This window comes from Brachypodium distachyon, chromosome 3 (assembly GCF_000005505.3).
Source record: "Brachypodium distachyon strain Bd21 chromosome 3, Brachypodium_distachyon_v3.0, whole genome shotgun sequence".
Classification (NCBI taxonomy): Eukaryota; Viridiplantae; Streptophyta; class Magnoliopsida; order Poales; family Poaceae; genus Brachypodium; species Brachypodium distachyon.
Window position 1 is genome coordinate 48,635,550 of NC_016133.3, and position 24,359 is coordinate 48,659,908.

Below are 24,359 nucleotides of genomic sequence, written 5' to 3' on the forward strand. Positions count from 1 at the left end.
AACAATTTAAAAAAAAAGGGGATCGGAAAAAACTTGAGTCAAGGAATAAGCAAAAACCTTTTCTTTTTCTTTTTCTTTTCTTTTTCTTTTTGAGAAACGGAAGAACCGAAGAAGCGACGCATTTCTTCTTTTGAGTAAATTTCTTCTTCTCACAAAAAAGAGAGTAAACTCCTTCAAATTTCCTAAAACAGAGTAAAGTTCTTCAAAAAACACCCCTTTAAAAATTAGTTTCAACTCATTCTTTTTTTTCAAAAGGAGGATGACACCCGGCCTCTACATCAAAATGATGGACATATCTTTTTTATTAAATTATTCATCAAATCAGACAAAATGAATACATCGATCAACTCAAACCCACCTTTCGGACGATAAATTGCCAATAACCACAAACTTTATGAAAGGGGGCCGCATTCCCTGTCCACACACCAACGCACATCAAATCCGGAGTCCGCACCAGGGCACAACTGGTTCAACAGATCCTCAGCACACACCACATGCGCACGCTACAGAATCAGCCGCCGCCGTCTGCTACTGACCCAACTTCAGGATAGGGATCGAAGCATTGGCCTTGCCAGGCCTGCCATCAACGTCCCCACGACGCCTACCAGCGCCCCCGCTCTGCACGCGCCCATCATCACGCGACCGCCACCGAGACCCCGCTGCACGATGCCGCCGCGACTCGTCATCATCGACGCAAAAGACGCCCCGCCGCTCCACCTCTTGACCCTCTCGCCGATGCTCCATGACGATCGCAATCGTTTGGTCCAAGAAGACCCAGATCTAGGGTTTCCCCCAGAGCAATCTGAGTGAGGGGGCGATAACCGCAAGAATGATCGATGCCTTCTTTGACAAGGTAACGACGCATAGACGCGCCATCATCCGCCACGACCGAGGTCGGCTCGTTTTTCACCGACAATCGCACCCTTCCGAACCTGCAGCGTATTGGATCTGGACATCGGCATGCCCTAGCACGCCTGCCACACACCGCCACCTCCGCTCACCACCTGACCGCACAGATCAACAACGGGACAGCGCAGCTACCACCACCGATGGGGACCGGCCGCGAGGAGAGGGAGGGGCGGAACGGCCACACAAAGACCCGCCACAACCGCGCCCAAAGCCGCAGCGAGGGAGAAGGCCCTGCCGCCGCCCACCACCACACGAGCTTTGCCCGACGGCGTCCTCCGGCGACGGCGAGGTTGCAGGAGAGGAGGTTGTTGGAGGGGAGGAGCTGACGGAGAGGTGGTTGTTGGAGCGGAGGAGCGTACATATTTATCATTAGTTTTCAACTCATGTCCCCTAAAAATACACAAATTGTTTCGTTACTCCGTTCGATTTGCTGTACAGCACAACACAAGATGATGCAGAGCCAACGGCAATCTCGATCGTCAAGCTTGCGCAAGAGAGAATTCGTCAAGGAGGGTTGCAGCACGTGACAACGCTGGACAGCAGGTGAGGAGAGCATATGCACGATGCAGCTCTCTTATTTGTCAGCGAACACCACAATTCCTCGGTGGTCCATCTCACAGTTGGGAAATATGGGTTACCGACGCCGACTTCATTTGGTAGCTAGTTAGCTTTAGTTTTTAGCTAGAAGAAGCTAGCGTTTACTTGACTTTGGAAAGGCCCAAACAGACAAGATCGCATGGATTGACACGAGTGATAAGATTTTTGTAAAAAAGGCGTTGGGATTAAGAATATTTTAGAAATTAATATAAATTAAGTTGGCATGGAGATGGATTGTTGTTAGATCTGGGATGATACACCACGCCATCATCACACTCGCACCTAGATATATGTAGATTACCAAGCTTGGATGGTTACATTTAACATTTTATACTTATCTCACTACTAGTACTGCTAATAATTGATTGTAACCCCTCTTAGAAAATCACCGGACTCAAAACGGCAGCTAGTGCCGAGTTGCCAACGATTTGGAGTCCAGTCAAGCATTCTGGCACGCTTAGTTAATTATCCTTTTAGGCGTCTGGGGTCAGCACAGTGATGATAATATATAGTCTCAGCAAATAAAGGGTCTGGACGATCGAGTAGTGAGTTCATCGATGAGAATGACTTTGTTGTTGTTCATCACCATTTGTATTTGTTATCTCTTGTACATACAGACGGCGACATGCATGCTACTAGAAATATTATTTTTAAATTCCATCTGATTTCCCCTAGCTACTCTGCGAACTCGATGAGGAGTTGCAAACAACACTACCTGGCAACATCAAATACGTGTATATACTGATATTCACGTACCTGCAGCCAGCTGCCAGCTAGCTAAGTTCAGATGAGTACGCAAGTTTGATCATGCCATTGTAACAGCAGCGATTAACACAACAACATCACAACTTTCAGAAGAAGACAGACAACAAAACAGATCGACGGTCGGTTTTACAATGCTGCCGCTGGCAAAAATGTGACGGCAACCATGTTGCACACTTGCACATGAACTAGCTAGGCTAGCTCGAACTGATGGATCAGTTGGTTTCTGGTTGTGGTTGAACCAAGCTCCTGAGTCCTGATGCTTTTTCTTCCCTTACCTTGTGCAATCGGATTGCAAAAACATTGTCCATACCCCATTGATGAAAACAAGAAACATCCGTTGCCAGTTGCCCAGTTCAATCCATCCGACGACGAAGACTGCTTAATTAACATTTGCTACAAACAAGTTTTCAGTTACAATCAACTTTCCAAAACTAATTACAAGAACAAGTAAAAGAAAACCCCGATAAGAACAGGGCGATTTCACTAGAAGAGACGGAGCTAGCTAGCGGGGATGATGATACTAGTACTACTACTGTACAGCAACGCCGGGCCGTCACGGCGCGCGGCGGCGACTAGCTATTACAGTATGCAGCAGCCACCCGAACTGCCCTCGCGGCGGGGCACCGACCTGTAGGTGGTGGTGCCGCCGCCGCCGCCTCCAGCAGCGGCCGCGGCAGCGGAGGAGGAGAAGGAGTGGTCCATGGGGTAGTAGTCATGCCTCTCCATGAGCGGCGAGTAGTTCCCCGGGTGGCTCCTTGCCACCATGCGCGAGTAGCTGCTGCTTCGCCCGTAGCCGTACTCCCCCTGGCCGCTGTAGCCGTACCCACCTTGCGCCGCCATGGCCATGGGCGACGGGTGGTAGTGGTAAGCGTTGTACGGGCTCTGCGGGCCCGGGCCCGCGGCGCCGCCGTACTGGTAATTGTACTGCATCTGGCTCTGCTGGTTGTTGTACGGCGAGCGCGGCGGATGAGCCTGAGCCCCCTTGGCCGGGATCGGGTGCGGGTGGTGCTGCAACGGCGAGACCTCGAAGGTGTCGAGCGTCCGCAGCTCCACGATCTCCGCGGCGCCGATCTTCTTCTTGAGCTTCTTGCTCAGCTTGTTCGAGTCCACGCCGTCGCCGATCACCAGCAGCAGGCTCTTGTCGCCGCCCGCCAGCGTCACCGACTCCACCCCTGCAGATAGATATACATACCATGCTCCTCCCGGTTATATGCAGAAAGCAAAGAGATCTTCCATGGAAGTAAGTAAGTACAGTAGTACTCCGTACTGATTACTGAACGACAATCTCTATTAATCGTGTGTATACGCACCGCTAACCGTCGCTGCCACTTTCATGGCCTTGGTCTGGCACTTCTCGGACTTCACGTAAATCCGGAAGATGATCTCCTTCTGAAATTTTGTTTACGGATGTAAATAACACACGCTTCGTAAGCCAAACAAAAGTTGAATTTGATGTGTTCATGTCTAATAAGAAATAAAACAAAAGAATCGCGAATAAGAGTAACAGAAGAAATAGACAAACAAGAAAGTACAGGTTTCGAAAGAAACATCAGAGTTAGTGTTTACCCTCATGGTTTTTTGCTTTGCTGCTGTGTCGCCCCAAGGAAGCTGTGCAGATGGGTGTGCTTTTCCTGCCTCCAAAGTACAGAAAGAGTGAAGGTCCTGTACTACTCTTATATTGTAACTCCTTCCTTCTTCTTCTTTTTCTACTTCTAAAAGCTAGCTAGGTCCTCACACATGACCAATAATATTGTGTCCTTGTTCTGAGTCAATATTTTCAAATTTTGATCAATTTTTCTATAAACTATACTAATATCTACAATCTCAGATAATAATATGAAGATATATATAATGACGATTTGATAAAAGAGAAACGAATTTAGAGTTCCAACAAAAGATGTCTCAAGTTCGTCAAGATTTGGATGTATCTAGACATGACTTAGTGTATAGATGCATTCAAATTTAATCAAAGTTGAGACATCCTTTGTATATATAAATTTGGTTAATCTTAAAAAGTTTGACTTTGGCAAAGTTTTTTTTTTCTCGAAAAGGAAGGCATACGAAGCTAAACCATTTTATATTACCTTGCGTACATTGCTTCTGCAATGGTATAAACTTTGTTGTTTGTATCAGGTTGATGCAGCTTTGGAAACAATCAAGCTTCCACTTTTACTATTCCCTCCGGCCGGTATTACTTGTCAAAATATTACATGTATCTAGACATTTTTTACACATAGATACATCCGTATTTAGGCAAATTTGAGACAAGTAATACCGGTCGGAAAGAGTAGGAAAATATAACAAGACATAGCTTAATTTTGTGATCACTCTTCTCAAAAGAGTAGCTTGATATGAAAAAGGTATTCTGTTTATGTAAGTCCTGTTGTACCTCCTATGATCGACGTGGAACCATAAACCGAAACAACAAACCATATATATAAGGTGCTTGGTTTAATTGGTTGGTAAAACAACCATCCACGATAGGCTTTAAAAGTTCAATCATCAACGATAAACAAAAGCTGTAAAGTTCAGATATTTAAGTGATGCCTCCTTTGACTACAAGACTTTGTTCGGTAGCTCCGGCTTGGATAGTTGTATCGAAGAGAGGACTTCTACCCAGAGAGAATTTCACAGATATACATGACCTTCATTGCAAAAGAAAGAAATACGTGACCCTCGCTTCTATAATGAAAAAAATAATACATACTGACTACTACCATTTGTGAATACTTTCGTCCAAGTTGTTACTCTTCTAGTGTTCGTAGGCAACCTCTCCGGCCATAAGTTATTAGCCGTCAACATCTTCACATTAACAAGGTACTAATATTTAGCAAACGTGATCCCTACGGTAGCTTGTTACTCAAAATAATTATTGTCAAAGAACATCATTTTTTTAATTTTTTTCAGGATACTTTCACATATTTAGGATGTACATAATATGACTATGGAGGATAATTTAGTCAAAAGACATAAGCTAGTGATAATTTTTTTCTTAAAATCACCGATTACAACACAGACGCGCACACAAACACACATGCACCACCAACGCACACACTCATATTACGCCTGCTGCAGACTAGAATCGTGGAGTCTCTAGATTGATGAAGTCACCTTATGCCTCGTTATCGACATGCACGTCATCTACTACTGAAAGGACAATCTATCTTTATGTAAGACACAACATGATGTCAAATATGGGGTTTGCTCCTTACTAGGCTAGATACAACCATGGCACTAACCACCGAACCGATCGATGGTTGGTTCTCAACTAGTGATAAGTTGCATGATTGTTTAGAAGCGTAGCACTCCTACATAATGGTGCAAGTCTTAATTTTAAATGTAAAGTTTTGTTATCGTATTCGAACAACACTTAGTATATACAGAGGATACCAATGCGCAATGAGTAAAGCGAAGAGTTGGCGTATACGGCGGTTTTATGGCGAATGTCGTCACAATGACCGTGGCATGAGAGATTGACTTGTTGAGACTCCTTGGCCGATGGCTTGACCGTGCATGCCTAAGGTTCGTTCCAGATCCATTTAACGGCTTCATTTTATTACAACAAGTATAAATACAACCAAATGAATAGAAATATGGCAGTAGCAGGGGCAGAGATAGGCCCGAGACAAGTATGGCAACAGCCTACACCCATGCCTAGTTGAAACACCATTTGCAAATTATTCTTGATAATTCCAAACAAATTGCTAGTAAATCATGTTCAAGTTGGGCAAATCTGAGGCGGTACTTCGATGCTAGTTTTAACCCATGAGCACTTCACTATCTAGGACTACCAACATGTTTTAAATTTAGAAACAGAAAGAGTATTTAAGACCTTCGTCTCTTTTTTTTTCCTTAGTTCATTTGCTCAGACTAGTTTCCTTATGTGTTTCCATTGTTTTTCACGCCTTCTTTCGTTTGCCCTTTACTGCCCCTCTTCAACTTATTTTCTCAATGTGTTTTTTTTTAGGAAGGCTATACACTTATACTAGTAGTTGTTTTCTACTCCCTCCGTCCCATAATATGAGGCACGCACGTATCTCTAGATTTTCAATTTAACTAACTAAATAAAAATTAAATAATTAAAAAATTATATCATTAGAAAGATTTTTCGATAAAGAATATAATGGTGTAATGTTTGTTAAAAAACATACATATTTAATTAATCAAATTGAAAATTTAGCGATGCGCGTGTCTCTTGTTATGGAGAGAAAGCATACTAGCTCCTGGTGTGCAGGAAAACACTGATTAAATTCACCAAGCGTACTAAAGTTCAAGTGGCCAAATGGCAAGCTTAAAAATCTCGGGCTCTACAAATCGTGCAAGGAAAGGAAACGGCCGGCCGGCAATGCAGTATTATATTGTGCTCTACTAGTTGACCAAGCCACGGCCACGTTGGATGTTAAACCCCGTACGTACACGACATGGCGATTGGCAATTGCACCGTCCTTTCGTCCGGAAAACAATGCCGCTGAGCCTTGGATGGCGCGTCTGCTGGTAGTCAAGCCAAAACCTGTCGCCGGCGGAGACGTGGGGAACCCAGCGGCGCCGCGAATCACCGCAACGTCGTAATCAAATGACACGACAGTGTGACATAAGGGGAATCGATGAGAAAAAAATAAAAAACAACTACGCGCAAAAAAAAAATTAGTATCTATCCTCGTATGTATTGCTATACTCTGTTCACTAATTTTTCTTCATCCAGAGAAACCAATGTAATTTTCTCAACGAATCGATCTGATTAGAGTAAATTTCACAAAATCACAATTCATGTGGTTAGGGTTTCACAAAAACACGGTTGTTGCTTATAGTATAAAGAAACCACAACAATTCGGGCGGTTTGTCTCGCAAAACCCAAATCGGGAGCAATTAAGGCGCTTGACAGTATTTTCGACATGTCGGGCTCACCTCTCAGATGCCAAGTGGCCAAACCAACTCGTTTTCGTCACCACGTCACATTAGGATCTGACCCGACTCATTAAGGGATAAGTTGTTGGTGTTGGTGTTGGTGTGGCGAAACGACCCAGTTTGGCCACATGGCATCTCATAGGTGGGCCTGACCTGTCGAAAATACTATCAAATGCCTTAATTCTCCTAATTTGGGTTTTCTGTGAAAGACAGGCCGAATAGTTGTGTTTTTTCGAGACTGTTAGCACCAACCGTAGTTTTGTGAAGCCCTAGCCGTAATAAGCGTGGTTTTTCGAAATTTACTGATCCGATTAATTTCTCGCTAGTGCCTGGAGAATTCTCCCGGCCGTGTTTTGCTACTCAGAGACAATTCTGTCTTTGCATGCAACTGCGACCTGCGTGTACGCGATAGCCAGATTTGACACAGTTAAACTGAGACGATGCAGGATTTCCATTCCAACAGTTATAATATAGCTGCCACAAAACATCGCGCATTCCACACCTCGCTTTACAAATCCAAAGTCCAAACAACATCTGACTGAGAGCACTACAGATCATAGGATGGCCAACAAAAAATATAAGCCCCGACTGATCACAACTGCTGCTAATTCACACGAGTTAATTATAGGCTGCAGAGACAAACAACAAAATCACCAAACCGAGGGCGAGTACTATAGTACGACGCTACATGATGCAACAGCCGTTTGGGTCGCCGCCGGCCGCCGGGTACTCGTGGTGCACGACGGTGCTGCCGCCGTAGTAGGGCGTCGGCGGATAGTACCCGTACGACGGCCGCTGCTGGTGGCTGTAGTACTCTGAGTAGCTGGCCGCAGCGGGGTAACTGCTACCGAACTGGCCGTAGGTGGTGACGGCGTCGCCACGCGGGCCGCCGGCCTGGGCCGAATGGTAGTCGCGGCCCGCCTGCAGGGTCCGCAGCTCGACGATGTCGGCGTGGCCCACCTTCCGCCGCAGCCTGCTGGTCAGGTAGTTGGAGTCCACGCCGTCGCCGATCACGCGCAGCAGGTTCCGCCCTTCCCCGGCCAGAGTCACGGACTCCACTCCTGAAACGTCCGTATATAAACACATTGAGCGAATTGCAGAGTGATCTCGGTGAGAAAACAGAGGAACTCAAAGGAAACTGATCCCGGTTCCCGAGATGCGCACCGTCGATTGCCGCCGCGATCTTCATGGCCTTGGAGTTCTGGCCCTTCTCCGAGCCCGCCTGCATCCTGATCACCATCTCCGTCTGCAACAACGCACGTGCAACACCATCAGGATACAAATCGGTCAAAAACCGTTGTTGACAAAAGAATCCCTTAGAATCTAGTACCACGCAGAACCGAAACAGGGTAAAGAGATGTGTACCCTCATGTTGTTGCTATCGTTGCACCTGGATCCTGAGCTGAGTACGGCCTGATTAATAAGCAACCAAGCTGGAGCGAGTGTTTATGGGTGATGATCGATGCACAGAGCAGCGCGTGTCCGCCCGCTTTATATGGTGCTGTGGGACGACGGAGAGAGTAGTAGTATAGTTAGCGCTGCTGTGCCGTACAGGCGAAGGTTTATACAACCAGTCGGTTTCATGGCAATTACGCGTGCCGTATTTTTTTTGTAACATCCGAGTACTAGTTTACAGAAGATTTGATGCAAAGCATCCAATGGTGAGCAAACACAACGCGGCGCTTGACCGCTGCAAATAAGACTTGACCTGGTTGAGACATGCATCACACAGCGCGCCATGTACTTGTATCTCGGACGTTAAACGCCAGAGTCTCCTTGTGATCGGGCGGTGGGCACTGGTTTGGGTGACCTGTTAATTACTAGTAGTACTACGCTCTTTTAAAATTTTAGAATACGTGTCAGTACTTTGGTTTTAAGAATGCGACCTGACCTGTTAGTACTCGACAGTGCAGGTGGTACCAAATGGCCAACCTAAACAAATTCCAGGGGAAGGTTGGAAGTGGTTACATCTTTGTCGTTATAGTCAAACCAAACGTAAGCAACCATTCGATGATGTGTTGTAGAAGCCTTGTAAAGTTCTTTTGTAGACCGATTGATTACGCATCAGACGTTTCCGTGGTTTCTTTTTTTTATGAAAACAAGCAATTACTACTCTCTCCGATTCATAATAAATGTCAGAAATTTAGTACAAAGTTGTCCACTCATTATGAATCAGAGGGAGTACAAGACATTGGAGTAATTGTTTTTCGAACATCTACAAGGCCGTTAGCCGTGGGTTTATCTCTTGATTCCTGCACATTTTCGTAAACTACATCGATTTTCTCTCTATGCAAAAATTATAGATCTTTATATTTCAAATACTCGTAGTAAATCAACAGTTTTTTTTAGTGGAAGGAAATCAACAGATTTGTGATTTTTGCAACCAAGCCATCCTCCTTGACATTTTCAAAGTAGTTTAGGGCCCAAGGCCTGTTAACGCTTAACAGCTAGGAAGGTGCACAAGTGCAACAGCACCATGAGTGAGTGCCTGGATGTGTCCTGGACTCATTCTAAACAAAAAAAAAAGGATTTGTCCTGGACTCCTGGGCTGGTGACCGGTGGGCTGGATCAGCGAGCTGCCTTTGGCAGTTGGCACCGAAATTGATCGATCCGATTCTGAGGCGACGGCCGCCAGGCAGAAGACCAGTCCATACGAGCGCTTGTCCGGGCAAAGCAGCAGACGGAAAAACAAAAGAGAACGGTATCAGAGAATTGATTTTTTCTTGAAAAAACAAAAAGGTGCTCAATTCTCTATTTATTTATTTTTGAAAGGAAAACCCTCTTTATTGCTGATGATTAGTACCAAGAGTTACATCATTAAGAAAGAAGGAGAGGGATTATGCAGGATTGAGCACCTTTTATTTTAGGGTTGTGGCCTACACATGGGCAGAGCAGAGGGTTGTGTTTATTCTTGAGAAAATTTCACAAACCACACATATTGAGGTAGTCTTCTCACGTAGACACCGTTTTTGCTAATTTGTCCAAAAAATCACACATTTCCAGTCATAATATAACAACAAGCCCAAAATAACGTGATTGAGCAAGTTGACATTTTTCCTTACAGGTCGGGCCCACATGTCAGATGACACGTCAGACGAACCCGACCCGGGGGTTGGCTTTGTTGGGCTTTCGGTACACGTCGAGTGCATATATAGCTATATGGATTAATCTTGGGCCTCTAAGTAGTGTAGTACAATTTTACGACAAAATACTGATTCCCAGAAGAAAACAAAGTAAATACTGATTCTCAAAAAAAAAACTAAGGTAACTTATGTACGGCAATTAAATATTGCCTTTTTTTAAGACTAAATTGATGTAGACAGTTCATCATCTTCCAACTGCGTCATTTGATTGTTTTTATTATCATTTGATTTGGCACAAGTTATTAAGATGAGAATAAATATGAATTATGCCATCCAAGATAATAATTAATTAATCATACAATATTCTCTTTAAACATGTCTTTTTTTTTCTACAGGTGTTGTGCCAGTACTAGTATACGACTACTAGTGTACAGTACCCCATCTCTTAATCTGCTGTATAAATCGATGGAGGGGGCGAACCGACAGGAGATGTCTACCCTGCCAAAAATTGTCATTGATGAACAGACAAAAGATTGAGTAGTGCTAGAGGAGTACAGAAAAGGATCACACCCTAAACGGATCTACCTCTCAACTCAGCGCGATTAATCTTCTAGGAGTGAGAAGAGCCTCCGTTGTTAACAGCCTGAGCTACCAAGTACCAACCGTGTCATTGTCAACTTTTTGCTTCCAAAAGCCGGGTCGTTGCGTCGTTTGGTCCCAGACGTTTTGCTAAGGAAGGTCACAGTGGGAAGTATATGTTGCTAGTCTAAATTACAGTGGGTAGTAACATATATGTGGTCTCATACATTGTTTCATGCATTTATTAGATTGTAGACTCATCTTGTTTTGGTTTGTTGGTTTGTGTGATGTTATGATAACATATCTAGTTACCACCTCACTCTCTTTATTCATTTAATACCATGTCATGTCACCAAAATGCCTAGTTGACATCTTATATTACTGCCTAAGTTACTCCCACTATAAGCAGTCTAAGAAACTTCAATATACCTATTAGCACAACACAGCTCACACGTTTTGGAATTTGCAACCCCTATACCAAAGTTAACTAAACCCTGAAGAAACTCAACAAATTTCCCGGCCTCCATGGTGTATATCTACAGTATGGAGCAGGTGTCGGGACGGGGGTGGTAACCGTAGGCGGGGCACTCGTAGACCGGTGCCGGCTGCGACGACGGGTACTGGTGGCAATGTTGCCACGGGTAGGGCGTGTACTCGACCACGGTGGTGCCTTGGGGATTCTTCTTCTTCTCCGGCTCCTCCTTCTTGGCGTCTCCGAAGTGCACGAGCTCCGCGGGGCCGACCTTCTTGCGAAGCGCGTTGGTGAGGTTGACGGGGTCGACGCCGTCGCCGACCACCACCACCTGGTCCTTGTCGTCGCCGGCGAGGGACACCGAGTGCACGCCTGCGAACGCCGCCACCAGCGCCATCACCTTGGACCGGCACTTGTCGCTCTTCATCTGCACCTTGATCACGGTCTTCTGCGCCATTGTCAGAGGGATTCAGAGGACAGCTAGCGGGGTGTGGGGACGTTTCAGGCTAATGGATTATTGGTAGCTAGCTTTAGCTTGGAGAGGGTTTTCTACTTTTCTGTGGAGGGGGAAGAGAAGCCGGCGGCGCCGGCTTATATAGGCGCTGGGAGCGCAGATCAGAAATGCGTTTCTGGGAATCGATTAGAGACAGACAGCGAGGTTCTAATATAATGAGTCAGGGGAGAGCCAAGATTTGTTTATGACTTGGCTAAGGTAGTCCCGTCTGTTAGCTCAACTGAAGAGAAGAGAAGAGAAGATTCGGCACGCCAATAAACCGTGTTCCCTCCAAGACACCCAAGTACAGTGCCACTTCAGGTACATGTGCCCAAGCGCGAGTGTACGTACGAGTCTGACTAGTCAATGCGCAACTTAGCGACCACGCATGCATTCGCGGGTCTTCGATCGATACTAATTCCTCATCTTTGAGTGTAGTATGTTTATTCCGTCAAAAAGTGTTGTATGTTTAATATCCGGGACTCTTAATATCCTTGCTGCAACGCCTGCAGTCGATATCCTGAATGTGTGATCTTGGAAAATGCGAGAAGGAACTGGCCGGGGAGGAAGAGTACAGATATTACGTACGAACAAAACCAAATATTCGCTCATGCAGTGCAGTTCAGTTCTGTCAGTCTCACATGGATGTACGGCGACGTATTGCGTATATTGACAGTGACCTAGTCGCCCGGTCGACGCGGTCGTCACCGTGGCCAGTGAGTGGTTCGCCACTGGCCGGTCGCCTTCATGGAAGAAGACGGTCCGATCCAAGAGTCGTGGTGCTGACATTGCGTACCCATTTGTGACGAGTACTACTCCGTGGCACCCTCCGACGGCCGGCTAGCACTACTCCAGAGACTATGCGTACTGACACGTTGATTTGTGGTTCTGAACTTCTTATGATACCTCACTTGTTTCGATGTCGATGGCAAGGTTTGTTTCGGTGAACCATTGGTTCAATTGGTTCGGAATCCATTTAGACCCAAAAATTTTGTGGGCCGAACCTGTGATCCATAGCATTGTTTTTGCCGAACCGGTACAACAATCCGGTGGTTCGACCCTAAGCACGTCCACCCCTTCGTGTTCAACTCAAAAGCAGTACTCCGTACCGGTCTTGAGTAATGGAACAGGGACGACGTTCAACCCTGTTGCTGGCGGAGACGCACAACTGTGGGCGATCCAGGGGTTTAATCATTCAGTTCACGCGGCGCACATCCATGTGTTCGAGCAAAAGAAGAGAAAGAAAGGGGGCGCCATCTAACGCAAATTATTAAGATGAGAATAAATATGAATTATGTCATCCAAGATAATAATTAATTAATCATACACTATTTTCTTAAAACATGTATTATTCCTGCAGGTGTTGTGCCGTTACTAATATACGACTACTAGTTTACAGTACTCCATTCTTATCATTGATTAATCTACTGTATAAATCGATGGAAGGGGCGAACCGACGGGAGGCTGTCTAGCCTGCCAAAAATTATCATTGATGAACAGACAAAAGATTGAGTAGTGCTAGAGGAGTACAGAAAAGGGTGTGATCCTTTTGTAGGAGTGCTGCGGCAGGTGGATCTAATATCTAATTAAAGTAGCAGAAATTCTACGGCTCAGATTTTATAAAAGTTATCATACGGTCTAGATTAATCTGTCTAATATATCAATATTAATCAAATTTTATCACGTGTTGCCGATTGGAAATTCTAATAGGAATACAACTCTCTTTCTCTCTCAAACAAACAAAAGACCTACATCCGTATTAACTCTTGGGTGGATGATGTCACCCAGTTCAGGTTCAGAGTACTACCACATAGCGAATTTCACTGATTGCCGGTTGGTAATTCTAATACGAATACAACTCTCTCTCTCTCTCAAACAAACAAACAAACACACACAAAAGATCTACACTCTGTATTAAAGAGTTTTTTTAGATGATATATTAAAGAACTCTGTATTAAAGAGTTCTTGGGTGGATCAAGTCTCCCAGATCAGGTTTAGGAATTAGGACTACCACCGGACGAATTTCGCGTAACAAGGAGAGCACCGCGATTAGCTTTGCATGATCTTCATCATGGCAGCCTGGTATGCACTATTGTCCTCATACATCGTGTGTGTCATTAGTTTTGTGGTTCAAGATTCAGTCTGACGATAATAAGTTACAAACAATGGTTATGATTTAATCTAGCAAGAGGGAGAGAACTGATAAGATTTAATCCAACAAAATGGCAATAAGTCATAAACAAAGGCTCCGGCATGTCCACATTGATGAAGTTACTTTTCTCTCTGAAAAAAAAATCTATGAATGACCCCAAAAGTCTGAAACTAAATCATTTATATCAGAGAGAAAAAATCAACATGCATCCTTTACATCTTGCCTAATCTTCCATAACAACGAGCAGCCACAAAGCAAACAAATTTTTATTTTTATTTTGAAAGTCAGAAGCAAACAAAAAAAATTTAAGCTAAGATTGGTAAGGAGGCATTGACTTGCCAAAATATTGGTCATCATCCAAGCAAACAAAAAAAATTGGTTGTAGCCAAAAAATTGGTAAGGTACACTTCAGACACCATCCAAACACACTCAAGCAACTCCAATTTACTCTGGGTGACATTCTGCCATGTCACATTCCAACTGATATGAGGTGTTTATTACATGATTTCGTGTTGTTAGCATAGATAAAGCAGATAGGAAATAAATAACTCAAAGGGGGTCGAGTTTAACAAATACAATAGGAATACAGGATGGATTCTCTGTGTATCGGATGAAAAAAACATGGCTAGCAAGACCCATCGGCCACCTTACATCAAAAGATTCACCGTCACCGAATCTATTCCGACGGCAACAGCTATCGACCAAAAGCACCATCCTCGCACAAAAACACCAACTGGAACCGGATCGACACTGCAACCGAACGCATGAAGTGCCAGATAAGAGCACTAAGAAATAAGGAAGATTTCATATGAAACGTACAGGCTATTTTTTGTCGTAAATGCCAATGGATGATGTCTCTGTGGTACAAATTGGGCCGGATAAAAATGAATACTTACTACATCGCATGTACATAAATAATAATGAAGGGTAAAATAAACGAGTGTAATAGATGTCTAAAAAAAATTCTAAATTACCTTAAAGAAATCACACCTAAGTGAAACAAAGACATACAGATGTTTCATTATAAGAGACTAGCCGTGCAGTCTGCGCGGGCCAACCCGCTAGTTAATATTTAATTTGTAGGAGTGATAAGAGCCTCCTATGCCGTTTGTCAACAGCCTGAGCTACCAACCGTCTGAAGATCTGGAAACCATTTCCGTAATCGTCATTGTCAAGTTTTTGCTTCCAAAAGCCGGGTCGTTGCGTCGTCGATCTTTTTCTTAATCTCCCCCGTCATCCTGTGGTCCCAGACGTTTTGTTCAGAAATTGATTGTAGAACGTGAAATGAATCCATCGAGTAATCAAAGAAACTTCAATATACCCTATTATCACAACACAGCTCACACTTTTGGCATTTGCAATCCTATACCAAAGTTAATTATACCCTGAAGAAATCATATAAAATAAAAGTATATTTCTCCTCCCGGCCTCTGTGGTGGTGTGTATCTACATGAGTGTCTACATTATGGAGCAGGTGCCCGGCCGGGAGTGATAGCCGTAGGCGGTGCCGGCGGGGTACTCACAGACCGGCACCGGCTGCGACGGGTACGGGTGGTAACATTGCCACGGGTAGGGCGTGTACTCGACCACGGTGGTGCCTTCCGGGTTCTTCACCTTCTCCGGCTCCTCCTTCTTGGTGTCCCCGACCTGCAACAGCTCCGCGGGGCCGACCTTCTTGCGCAGGGCGCTGGTAAGTTTGACGGAGTCGACGCCGTCGCCGACCACCACCACCTGGTCCTTGTCGTCCCCGGCGAGGGACACCGAGTTCACGCCCACGAACGCCGCCACCAGCGCCATCGCTTTGGACCGGCACTTGTCGCAAGTCATCTGCACCCTGATCACGATCTTCTGCGCCATTAGCAGAGGACAACGGGGTGGGGAAGTTTCAGGTTAATGGACAGGGTTTTCTGTGGAAGGGGCAGAGAAGCCGCCGGCGCCGGTTTATATAGGCGCTGGGAGCGTAGAGAAATGCGTTTCTGGGAATGGAATCGATTAGAGACAGCGAAGTTCTAATGAGTTAGCCAAGATTCGTTTATGACTTGGCTCCGGTAGTCAGGTCTGTTACTTTGTTAGCTCAACTGAAGAGAAGACTCGGCACGGCAATAAACCGTGTTTCCTCCCAGACTCCCAAGTACAGTACCACTACAGGTGCATGTGCGGATGTGCCCAAGTGCAAGTGTACGTACGAGTATGACTAGTCAATGCGCAACTTAGCGACCACGCGTTCCCGGGCCTTCGATCGATTGCTATTTGCTAATTCCTAATCTTTGAGTGTAGTATGTTTAACATCCGGGACTCTTAATTTCGTTGCTGCGGGACAGGCAAGGCAACGCCTCCAGTCGATATCTTGGAAAATGCGAGAAGGAACCAGGGAGCAAGAGTACGGATTTTACGAGCAAAACCAAATATTCGTTCATGCAGTGCAGTTCCGTCAGTCTCAATATGGATGTACGGCGACGTATTGCGTATATTGAGAGTGACCTAGTCGCCCGGTCGTCACCGTGGCCAATGGTTCGCCACTGGCTGGCCGGTCGGCGGTCGCCTTCATTGAAGAAGACGGCCAATCGAAGAGTCGTGGTGCTGACGTAGCGTGCCTGCGTACCCCTAGTGTGACGAGTGCTTCTCCGTGGCACCCTCTGACGCCCGGCTAGTTAATTAACTCCGTACTAGTGATCTCCCGTGACTACGCGTACTGACGTGTTGTTTTGTGGTTCTGAACTTTCTTATGATACCCTTTCGATATGCATTATTCTGCACTGCTACCGGTGTCCTAGGCGTGGGCGTGGTTTGTACCGGTTCTGAACCGAACCTAATTTCCCGTACCTAAGGTGCAAAGGAGTAAAACGATCTGCTCCATCGGCACAACATCCGTGATCCACGTGATCCAATGGATCTTTAGGTTCGAACCTGTACTTGCGTACGTAAGGAACAACATGCACTAAGCTTACACTACCAAAATCCATCTGAGCTAGCTGCATACTCGTATACCGAAGGAACAACTTGCACTAATTTCAAACTACCATGTACTCCTCCGACTCTAAATTGTTGTCGAAATATTACATGTATCTAGACACTTTTTAAAAATAGATACATCCATATTTGAACAAATTTAAATTAAGCATTTAGAATCAGAGGGAGTAGTTAGTGTCAGATACAACCAGAATAATCAGATACAACCAAACTAATCAAACCAAAACCAGTTTGCTGCTGCACTAAATGATTTCATGGTCAGCTCAGATTTTGTGCCACCACTCAACTACCTTCATGTCCAAGCATGTCATCAATTGATTCCATGGTCAGCTCAGATGAACCTGCATATGAAAAATGGATAAACAAATTATTATCTTGTGAACTTGAAGCATTACAGGAAGTTGCAATCAATTTACCTGATGCTCTGTACCAATCTTGCAAACATATGAGTGCCTCAGCTGCCTCAGGAGTTAGTCGACTCCTATAGTCAGAAATGACTCTACCGCCAGTGCTGAACGCCGACTCGGAAGCCACCGTTGAAGCAGGAACGTCAAGAATATCGCGGGCCATGCGGGCAAGTATTGGGAATTCAACCGAATTCATTTGCCACCAACTAAGAATATCGAACTTATCGCTTCGAGTAATAGGAGTTTTTTTTAAATAACTATCAAGCTCTGACCGTGCCAGATTTGAAGAGGTGGTGGTAAGACTTAGGTGATGATCCCAGTCCGCCAATGAGTCATTATTATCCGTGCCCATTCCAATATCAACACCTTCTTGTTGTGTGGACCCTGAGTTGCTCATTTCGGCATATTCATCAAACATCTGTCCAAACAAGCTTTTCACTTTAGAGAATTGAGATGGGGCATTGTCACCAAATGCTTGCTGGAAACGAAACTGAAAAAAGGGGTATTTGAATTGTGGATCAAGAATGACAGGAATTGACAATGCCATCCATGATAGGTTCCAATACTTCTCAAATTTCTTTCTCATGTACTTCACAGTGTCATATATATATGGATCCACTTCAGATTCTTCAATCTGTAATCTAATCCTGACCTTCCAAAATTCATGGAAATGCAGATTTGATGTGGGGTATTTCGATCCAGAAATGACCTTTGTTGCATCATAGAATACATCCAACAGTCTACAAATTACTTCCACTCTTTCCCATTCATCAAAAGTGGGTGCATATGTGTAATGCACATCTTGGACAGCAAGAGAGTCGAACACGCTCTTGTAATGCTTGGCTGTATTGAGCATGAGGTAGGAAGTGTTCCACCTAGTTGCAACATCAAGAATCAGACCCTTGCCATATGTAATGCCTTGCTGTTTCACAATCTGAGCAAACTTTTCCTCTCGACCTTGAGACACCGTAATGTACTTCACACTCTCTCGAATCTTGCCCATGATAGGGTCCAGAAATGTAAGCCCTGCTTGGCATATGAGGTTTAGCACGTGTGCACCGCACCACTGATGGAGTAACTTGCCATTGCCCACTAGCATGTGCTTTGCTAGCAAATTGGGCTTCAATAGCTTGATCATCGCACCATTAGAAGAAGCATTGTCCAAAGTGATTGAAATTTTTTTATCTTCACACTTCCAATCTTGAATGCACTTCAAAACAGAATTGTACATAGCAATTCCAGTATGTGGTGTCTCCAAAACAGCAAACTTAATGATTCTTTTCTGCATTTTTCACGACTCATCTATGAAGTGAGCTGTTTACGCACATGTATCCCAAGGTTTGATTGGATGTCCACATGTCCATCGTCAAAGATATCCTCGAGCTAGAACTTTCAAATATAACTTTAAGAGCCTTCTTTTCCTCCTCAAATGCTTTTAAGCAATCATTCCTCACTGTTCTCCTCGACACCATTTTGAATGCTGGATTTAGACTTGCAACAAAACTTTGAAATCCCACAAATTCAACTATTGAGAAAGGAAATACGTGCAGCGCGATCATTTTAACTAGCTCTCTCCTTGATACCGCAGCATCAAAACTCCAAGGTCCAAGTGCAACTCCATTAGGTGACGCGAGAGTAGCATTGAGCTGACTCAATACCCCAAGAGCATCTTTTCTAACTTCACACCTTTTCAAATGATTTTTTAACCCACTGGTTCCTGCCCCTTGCTTGGCTGAAATTTTAGTACCGCAATGCTTGCACTCTCCTTTTATTACTTCTCCTTCCTCGTCATAGACACGCACATACTCCTTTGATTCGGCTCTAAATTTCCTCTTTTTTTTGGTGCTTACAGCTGCAGCAATCTCAATCGCATTGTTATCCTCATTTTCATCTTCATCTTCATCTCCATCTCCATCTCCATCTTGATCAACTATGTAATCATCATCATCATCGTCGTCATCTTCATTCTCTTCCATCCGAATATCACCATGAGAGTTGCTTACACGTGAAATAGGCGTTGCTGGAGATCTTATCGTACACCTTATAGCTGGAGACACCGCTAATGAATACCTCACTTGTTTCGGTGTCGATGGGAAGGTTTGTTTCGGTGAACCATTGGTTCAATTGGTTCAGAATCCATTTAGACCCAAAAACTTTGTGGGCCGAACCTGTGATCCATAGTATTGCTTTTGCTGAACCGGTACAGCGATCCGGTGGTTCGACCCTAACCACGCCGACCCCTTCATGTCCAACTCAAAAGTAGTACTCCCTACCGGTCTTGAGTAATGGAACAGGGACGACGTTCAGCCCTGTTGCTGGCGGAAACGCACAACTGTGGGCGATCCAGGGATTTAATCATTCAGTTCACGCGGCGCACATCCATGTGTTCGAGCAAAAGAAGAGAAATAAAGGGGCCGCCGGCTAACGCGGCACCGCGTTGCAGTATTTCTGACCCAGCTAACTAATTAACTGTCAAATGGCCTCCTTGAACGTTCGCAGCAACCAGCTGCGATGCTATACTAATCAAGGAGCACATGCAGTATACGTACGCATGGGATTAATTGTAGTCTAGGCCCCGTAGCCTGTTAACTCTTAACAGTTAGGAAGGCGCACAACACCATTACTCCGTGATCGAGTGCCTGGGTGTGTGTCCTTGGCACCGAGATTGATCGATCCGATTCTGACTTATGGGGCGACGGCCGCCAGGCCAGAAGACCAGTCCATACGAGCGATTGGTCCGGGCAAAGCAACGGACGGAAAAACCAAAAGAGAAACGCTTCGGAGAGTTGAGTTTTTCTCGAAAAACACGGAGAATTGAGCGTTTAATTTTTGGACACTTTCACTGTAGTTCCTCCGTTCCTAAATACTTGTCGTTATTTTAGTACAATCTTGTACTAAAACAGCGACAAGTATTTAGAAACTGAGGGAGTACAATTTACTTGTGCTAGGAGAGTAGTATTAATTCAAATGAAGTTGGTATTATAGGCGATATTCTCCGTCAAGCTTTCCATATATGTAGATTTGTTTGTCTTCTCACAAGAAGCTAATTAGGTAATTAATATATTATATTCCTAAAAAGGTAATTAATAGATTAGGCGTGAGATTCTACAAAAAATGGAGATCTATTATGCATATAAGAAATTATTCACACGCCTTGTTAAAAATATCATGACAAATGTCATTGTGTTTTTTTTCCTCCAAACCAACTTTTGCTTAAAACATTGTATAGACCACCGAGCAGATTTTTTTTTTGATGAAACACATGACTACATAAGAAAATTAAAAGGAACAAAAAGAATTCCGAGAGACGTATAAACCAAAAATTGATTTTTTATAGAGTGAGTCATTTGAGAACACCGAGACGATCGATGGTTAGATTTGTCTCGTCAAATTGATCAAAGAGGTTATAAGGTTGTTCTGTTTATTTCAAATCTTACATGAATTTTGGATTAAAACAATAAACATTTTTAATGAAGAAAAACTGGATACATATTTTCCCATGCGACATGATTATGTAACAAATCAATACTAAAAGAGTACTACAATTCAGATTTAGAGGTGAATCAATGACTCTTTTTTCATCAAATATTTAAAAAATATATTTTATGGTCACACTTATCACGTACTCCCTCTGATCCTAAATTCTTGACTCAAATTTGACCCAATATGGACGTATCTATTCTTAAAAAGCGTCTAGATACATGTAATATTTCGACAACAATTTAGGATCGGAGGGAGTATAAGACAATCTCATCAGATCAAAACAAATCAAATCACCGGCGTGGATACATATGGGTCGTTGGGGATTTGTCTGGAATTCTACCCGATTTACCTTTTTTACCAGTAGTAAAATTAAATACTACTTTTTTGGTTTTCCAGTATTGATAGATTTAAGCCATTAGATCAGCTCAATGGAGAGCTTTTATTCATTCGTCCCTACCATAAAACGCCTCTAATTTTTTCATGAGAAATCAGAGAATTGAGCTTCAAACTCTCCGACGCAGATGGTTATGGCCTACATATGGGCAGAACAGAGGGCTTTTTTTTTTTGAACACGTAAAATACCAATTTATTCATTAGAAATCACGATTAGATCATGTAGATACTATTAGGAGGATCATGAAGCCACTCGCTGGGGGAGAAAATTTGCTAATCTAGACAACTCATGAGTAACACCGTTAGCTTCACGTTGGCAATGAGCAAAGGATACCTTAACACAATCATTTGACAGGAAAAAACATACATCGAAGACCACTAGCTGCTCCTATTGGCCAGCAGATCGACCCCCTTGATTCATAAGCAGAGCTGCAGAGGGCTGTGTTTGTTGGGTTTCGGTGCACGTCTGTTGCATAGCTTTATGAATTAATCGCGGCCCTTAAGTAGTACAATTGTACTGTAAATACTTGTCTAAGGTAATTAGTTCTTCTATGAAAACTCAATGGGTGCCGGAGGTCCGTCATCTTCGGAGTACGCCAATAGATTGCTTTTTCATCAAAAAGCGTTTTTTCATCTCCTCAACTTGTCGAAAAATATTCAAATGGGGCCTTAACTATTTTTCGTATGTTTTCATCTCTCAACTGTCACAACCGGAAAATCAATGGCCCCCTCGTCCTATCTAAACTCTGAAGTAGTACAAGTGCTGACGTGTCAATACTTTGGCTGCGAAATTGCAATCAACCTGACAAGTTAACATCAGTTTTTGAGCCACTTGAGTCAGTTCGTTTGTGCCAAAAATAAAAATAACTATCAAGTCAACTCTAATTCTGCTTTGCATGGGGCGAGAAACAATTGATGTCCGAATTCGAAAACTGAGTATACACAATTGTTTTTATGACTATTTGTGTACATTTTGAGAAGCAGGGGACGAAAAATTATCATTGGTGAACGGACAAAAGATTGAGTAGTAGAGGAGTACCGAAAAGCCTCGATCACACCCTGAATGGATCAACCTCTCAGCGTGATTAATCTTCTATGAGCGAGAAGGGCCTCCTATGCAGTTTGTCAACAGCCTGATCGAGCCACCAACCATCGGAAGATTTTGAACCAGTACTTCCGTCCTCGTCATTATCAACTTACTTCTCTTCGAAAACCTGGGTCGTTGCGACGTCCGTTTCTTAATCTCTCCCCATGATCCTTAATTTGGAGCTAGTTTGGTCCCAGACGTTTTGCTAGGAAATATATTGCTTGTAGCACGTGAAATGAAATCCATCGACTAATCACAACACCACTTCAATAATCAATATACTCCTATTAGCACAACACAGATCACACGTTTGGCATTTGCAATCCAACACCAAAGTTAAACCCTGAAAAGAAATCAAAAAAAAAAAAACAGAAAATATCCGTGGTATATCTCTCGATCTCCTCCCGACCTCTACAAGTTTGTATCTACAGTTCTACATTATGGAGCAGGTTCCCGGCCGGGAGTTGTAGCCGTAGGCGGGGTACTCGTAGACGACCGGCGCCGGCTGGTGGTAATATTGCCACGGGTAGGACGTGTACTCGACCACGGTGGGCTCGGGATTCTTGTTCTTCTTCTCCGGCTCCTCCTTCTTGGCGTCCCCGACCTGCATCAGCTTCGCGGGGCCGACCTTCTTGCGCAGCGCGCTGGTGAGCTTGACGGAGTCCACGCCGTCGCCGACCACCACCACCTGGTCCTTGTCGTCCCCGGCGAGCGACACCGAGTTCACGCCCACGAACGCCGCCACCAGCGCCATCGCCTTGGACCGGCACTTGTCGCAAGTCATCTGCACCTTGATCACGATCTTCTGCGCCATTATCACAGGGATTCAGAGGACAAAAGGCGGGGTGGGGATGTTTTAGGCTAATGGAGGTTCGGAAGCAAGAAAAGTGGGGGAAGCGAGGACTAGCTTGTAGAGGGTTTTCCGTGGAGGTGGCAGATCAGAAGCCGCCGGGATGGAGTTATATAGGAGCTGGGAGCGCAGAGAAAAGCCTTTCTGGGGATCGATTAGAGACAGCGAGGTTCTGAACTTGTACTTGGTCAGGGGGTCGAGGATTTGTTTAGGACTTGGCTCCGCGGATCCGTTAGCTCAAGAGAAGACTCGGCTGCACTAAACCGTGTTCGGTGCTCCCTCCCGGACTTCCAGGTACTGCACTCTGTACGCTACAGCTTCGTCATCTACCCAAGTGCGAGTGTGCGCACGAGTGCGACTAGTCAGTGGGCAACGTAGCGGCCAAGCATTCGCAAGTCTTCCATCGATTACTAATTCCTCATCTTTGAGTGTATTCAATATCCGAGACTCTCAAATATCTTCGCTGCGGGACAGCAACGCCTGCAGTCGATTTCATATCCTGATTTCACGAGCAAAATAGATATTCGCTCATGCAGAGCAGTTATGTCAGCCTCCTCTGTACGTACGGCGACGTGTTGCGTATATTGATAGTGACCTATAGTCGCCGGTCCTCAGGCCGTGGCAGGTGGGCGGAACGAAGCCGTCGCCTTCATGGAAGAATACGGTCGGCATAGAAGTTTGAATATTCGTGACGCTGATATATTGTACCTGAACCTCACACATGTCCATCGATTGAGCTCCACACGGAACCGAGTGTGCTCGCCGTTTTAATGGCTCTGTCGGGCCTAGCTAATCAAAGGGAAATTAAGAACTAGAGTGGCGAGTACCACTCCGCTGCTGCACACTCTGACCCCCGGGATAGTTAATCGGTGATCTCCAGTGACTACGCGTACTGACGTGTTTGTATATGGCTCTGAACTTGTGATACATTTTTGTTAAGCAGGTAAGCAACTGGTTCTTAATTACCGACGCGTAATTACTACTGTATGTATTTTGCACTACTACCGGTGTCAGGACTCGAAAGTACCGGCCTTGAGTAAGGGAACAGGGACGACGCTCAGCCCTGTTGCTCTAAAAACAAAAGGTTAGTTACTGACGGAAACGCAGATCTGTGGGTGATCCAGGCGTTTAATCATTCAGCTAACGCGTCGCATTCATGTTCCAGCAACAGAAAAGAAAAATGGGCCGGGTAACGCGGCACCGCGTACTAGTAC

At 44.6% G+C, this 24,359-nt stretch overlaps 6 protein-coding genes across 7 annotated transcripts; all 6 read right to left on the reverse strand.

Annotated features, from left to right (window-relative positions):
• Window positions 1-2,589: 2,589 nt before the first annotated feature.
• Window positions 2,590-3,972, reverse strand: LOC100843985. 2 transcript variants are annotated; one of them, XM_014900685.2, is made up of 3 exons: window positions 3,838-3,972; window positions 3,582-3,660; window positions 2,590-3,443 (listed from the first exon to the last, which is right to left on the reverse strand). In XM_014900685.2, exons 1-3 carry the CDS (start codon window positions 3,841-3,843, stop codon window positions 2,851-2,853), a joined length of 678 nt encoding a protein of 225 aa, XP_014756171.1. In that variant the 5' UTR covers window positions 3,844-3,972; the 3' UTR covers window positions 2,590-2,850. The 2 variants fall into 2 exon arrangements, with proteins under 2 accessions (XP_014756171.1, XP_014756172.1); XM_014900686.2 differs by having other exon boundaries at window positions 3,582-3,735; window positions 3,838-3,948.
• A 3,631-nt stretch (window positions 3,973-7,603) lies between these two features.
• On the reverse strand, window positions 7,604-8,702 carry LOC100844997. The gene is made up of 3 exons (XM_003572615.4): window positions 8,542-8,702; window positions 8,341-8,422; window positions 7,604-8,237 (listed from the first exon to the last, which is right to left on the reverse strand). The coding sequence occupies exons 1-3, from the start codon at window positions 8,545-8,547 to the stop codon at window positions 7,861-7,863; spliced, it is 465 nt and encodes a 154-aa protein (XP_003572663.1). The 5' UTR covers window positions 8,548-8,702; the 3' UTR covers window positions 7,604-7,860.
• A 2,483-nt stretch (window positions 8,703-11,185) lies between these two features.
• LOC100845307 (heavy metal-associated isoprenylated plant protein 47) lies at window positions 11,186-11,963 on the reverse strand. Its single transcript, XM_003572616.3, has one exon. The coding sequence runs from the start codon at window positions 11,765-11,767 to the stop codon at window positions 11,375-11,377; it is 393 nt and encodes a 130-aa protein (XP_003572664.1). The 5' UTR covers window positions 11,768-11,963; the 3' UTR covers window positions 11,186-11,374.
• A 3,290-nt stretch (window positions 11,964-15,253) lies between these two features.
• On the reverse strand, window positions 15,254-15,950 carry LOC100845606 (heavy metal-associated isoprenylated plant protein 47). Its single transcript, XM_003572617.4, has one exon. The coding sequence runs from the start codon at window positions 15,810-15,812 to the stop codon at window positions 15,414-15,416; it is 399 nt and encodes a 132-aa protein (XP_003572665.1). The 5' UTR covers window positions 15,813-15,950; the 3' UTR covers window positions 15,254-15,413.
• Window positions 15,951-17,207: 1,257 nt separating this feature from the next.
• On the reverse strand, window positions 17,208-18,335 carry LOC104584280 (zinc finger BED domain-containing protein RICESLEEPER 2). Its single transcript, XM_010238517.1, has 2 exons — window positions 17,342-18,335; window positions 17,208-17,266 (listed from the first exon to the last, which is right to left on the reverse strand). The coding sequence occupies exons 1-2, from the start codon at window positions 18,333-18,335 to the stop codon at window positions 17,208-17,210; spliced, it is 1,053 nt and encodes a 350-aa protein (XP_010236819.1).
• A 4,184-nt stretch (window positions 18,336-22,519) lies between these two features.
• On the reverse strand, window positions 22,520-23,436 carry LOC100845416 (heavy metal-associated isoprenylated plant protein 47). The gene has a single exon (XM_003575196.4). It carries the CDS (start codon window positions 23,107-23,109, stop codon window positions 22,729-22,731), a length of 381 nt encoding a protein of 126 aa, XP_003575244.1. The 5' UTR covers window positions 23,110-23,436; the 3' UTR covers window positions 22,520-22,728.
• Between the last annotated feature and the right edge of the window lie 923 nt (window positions 23,437-24,359).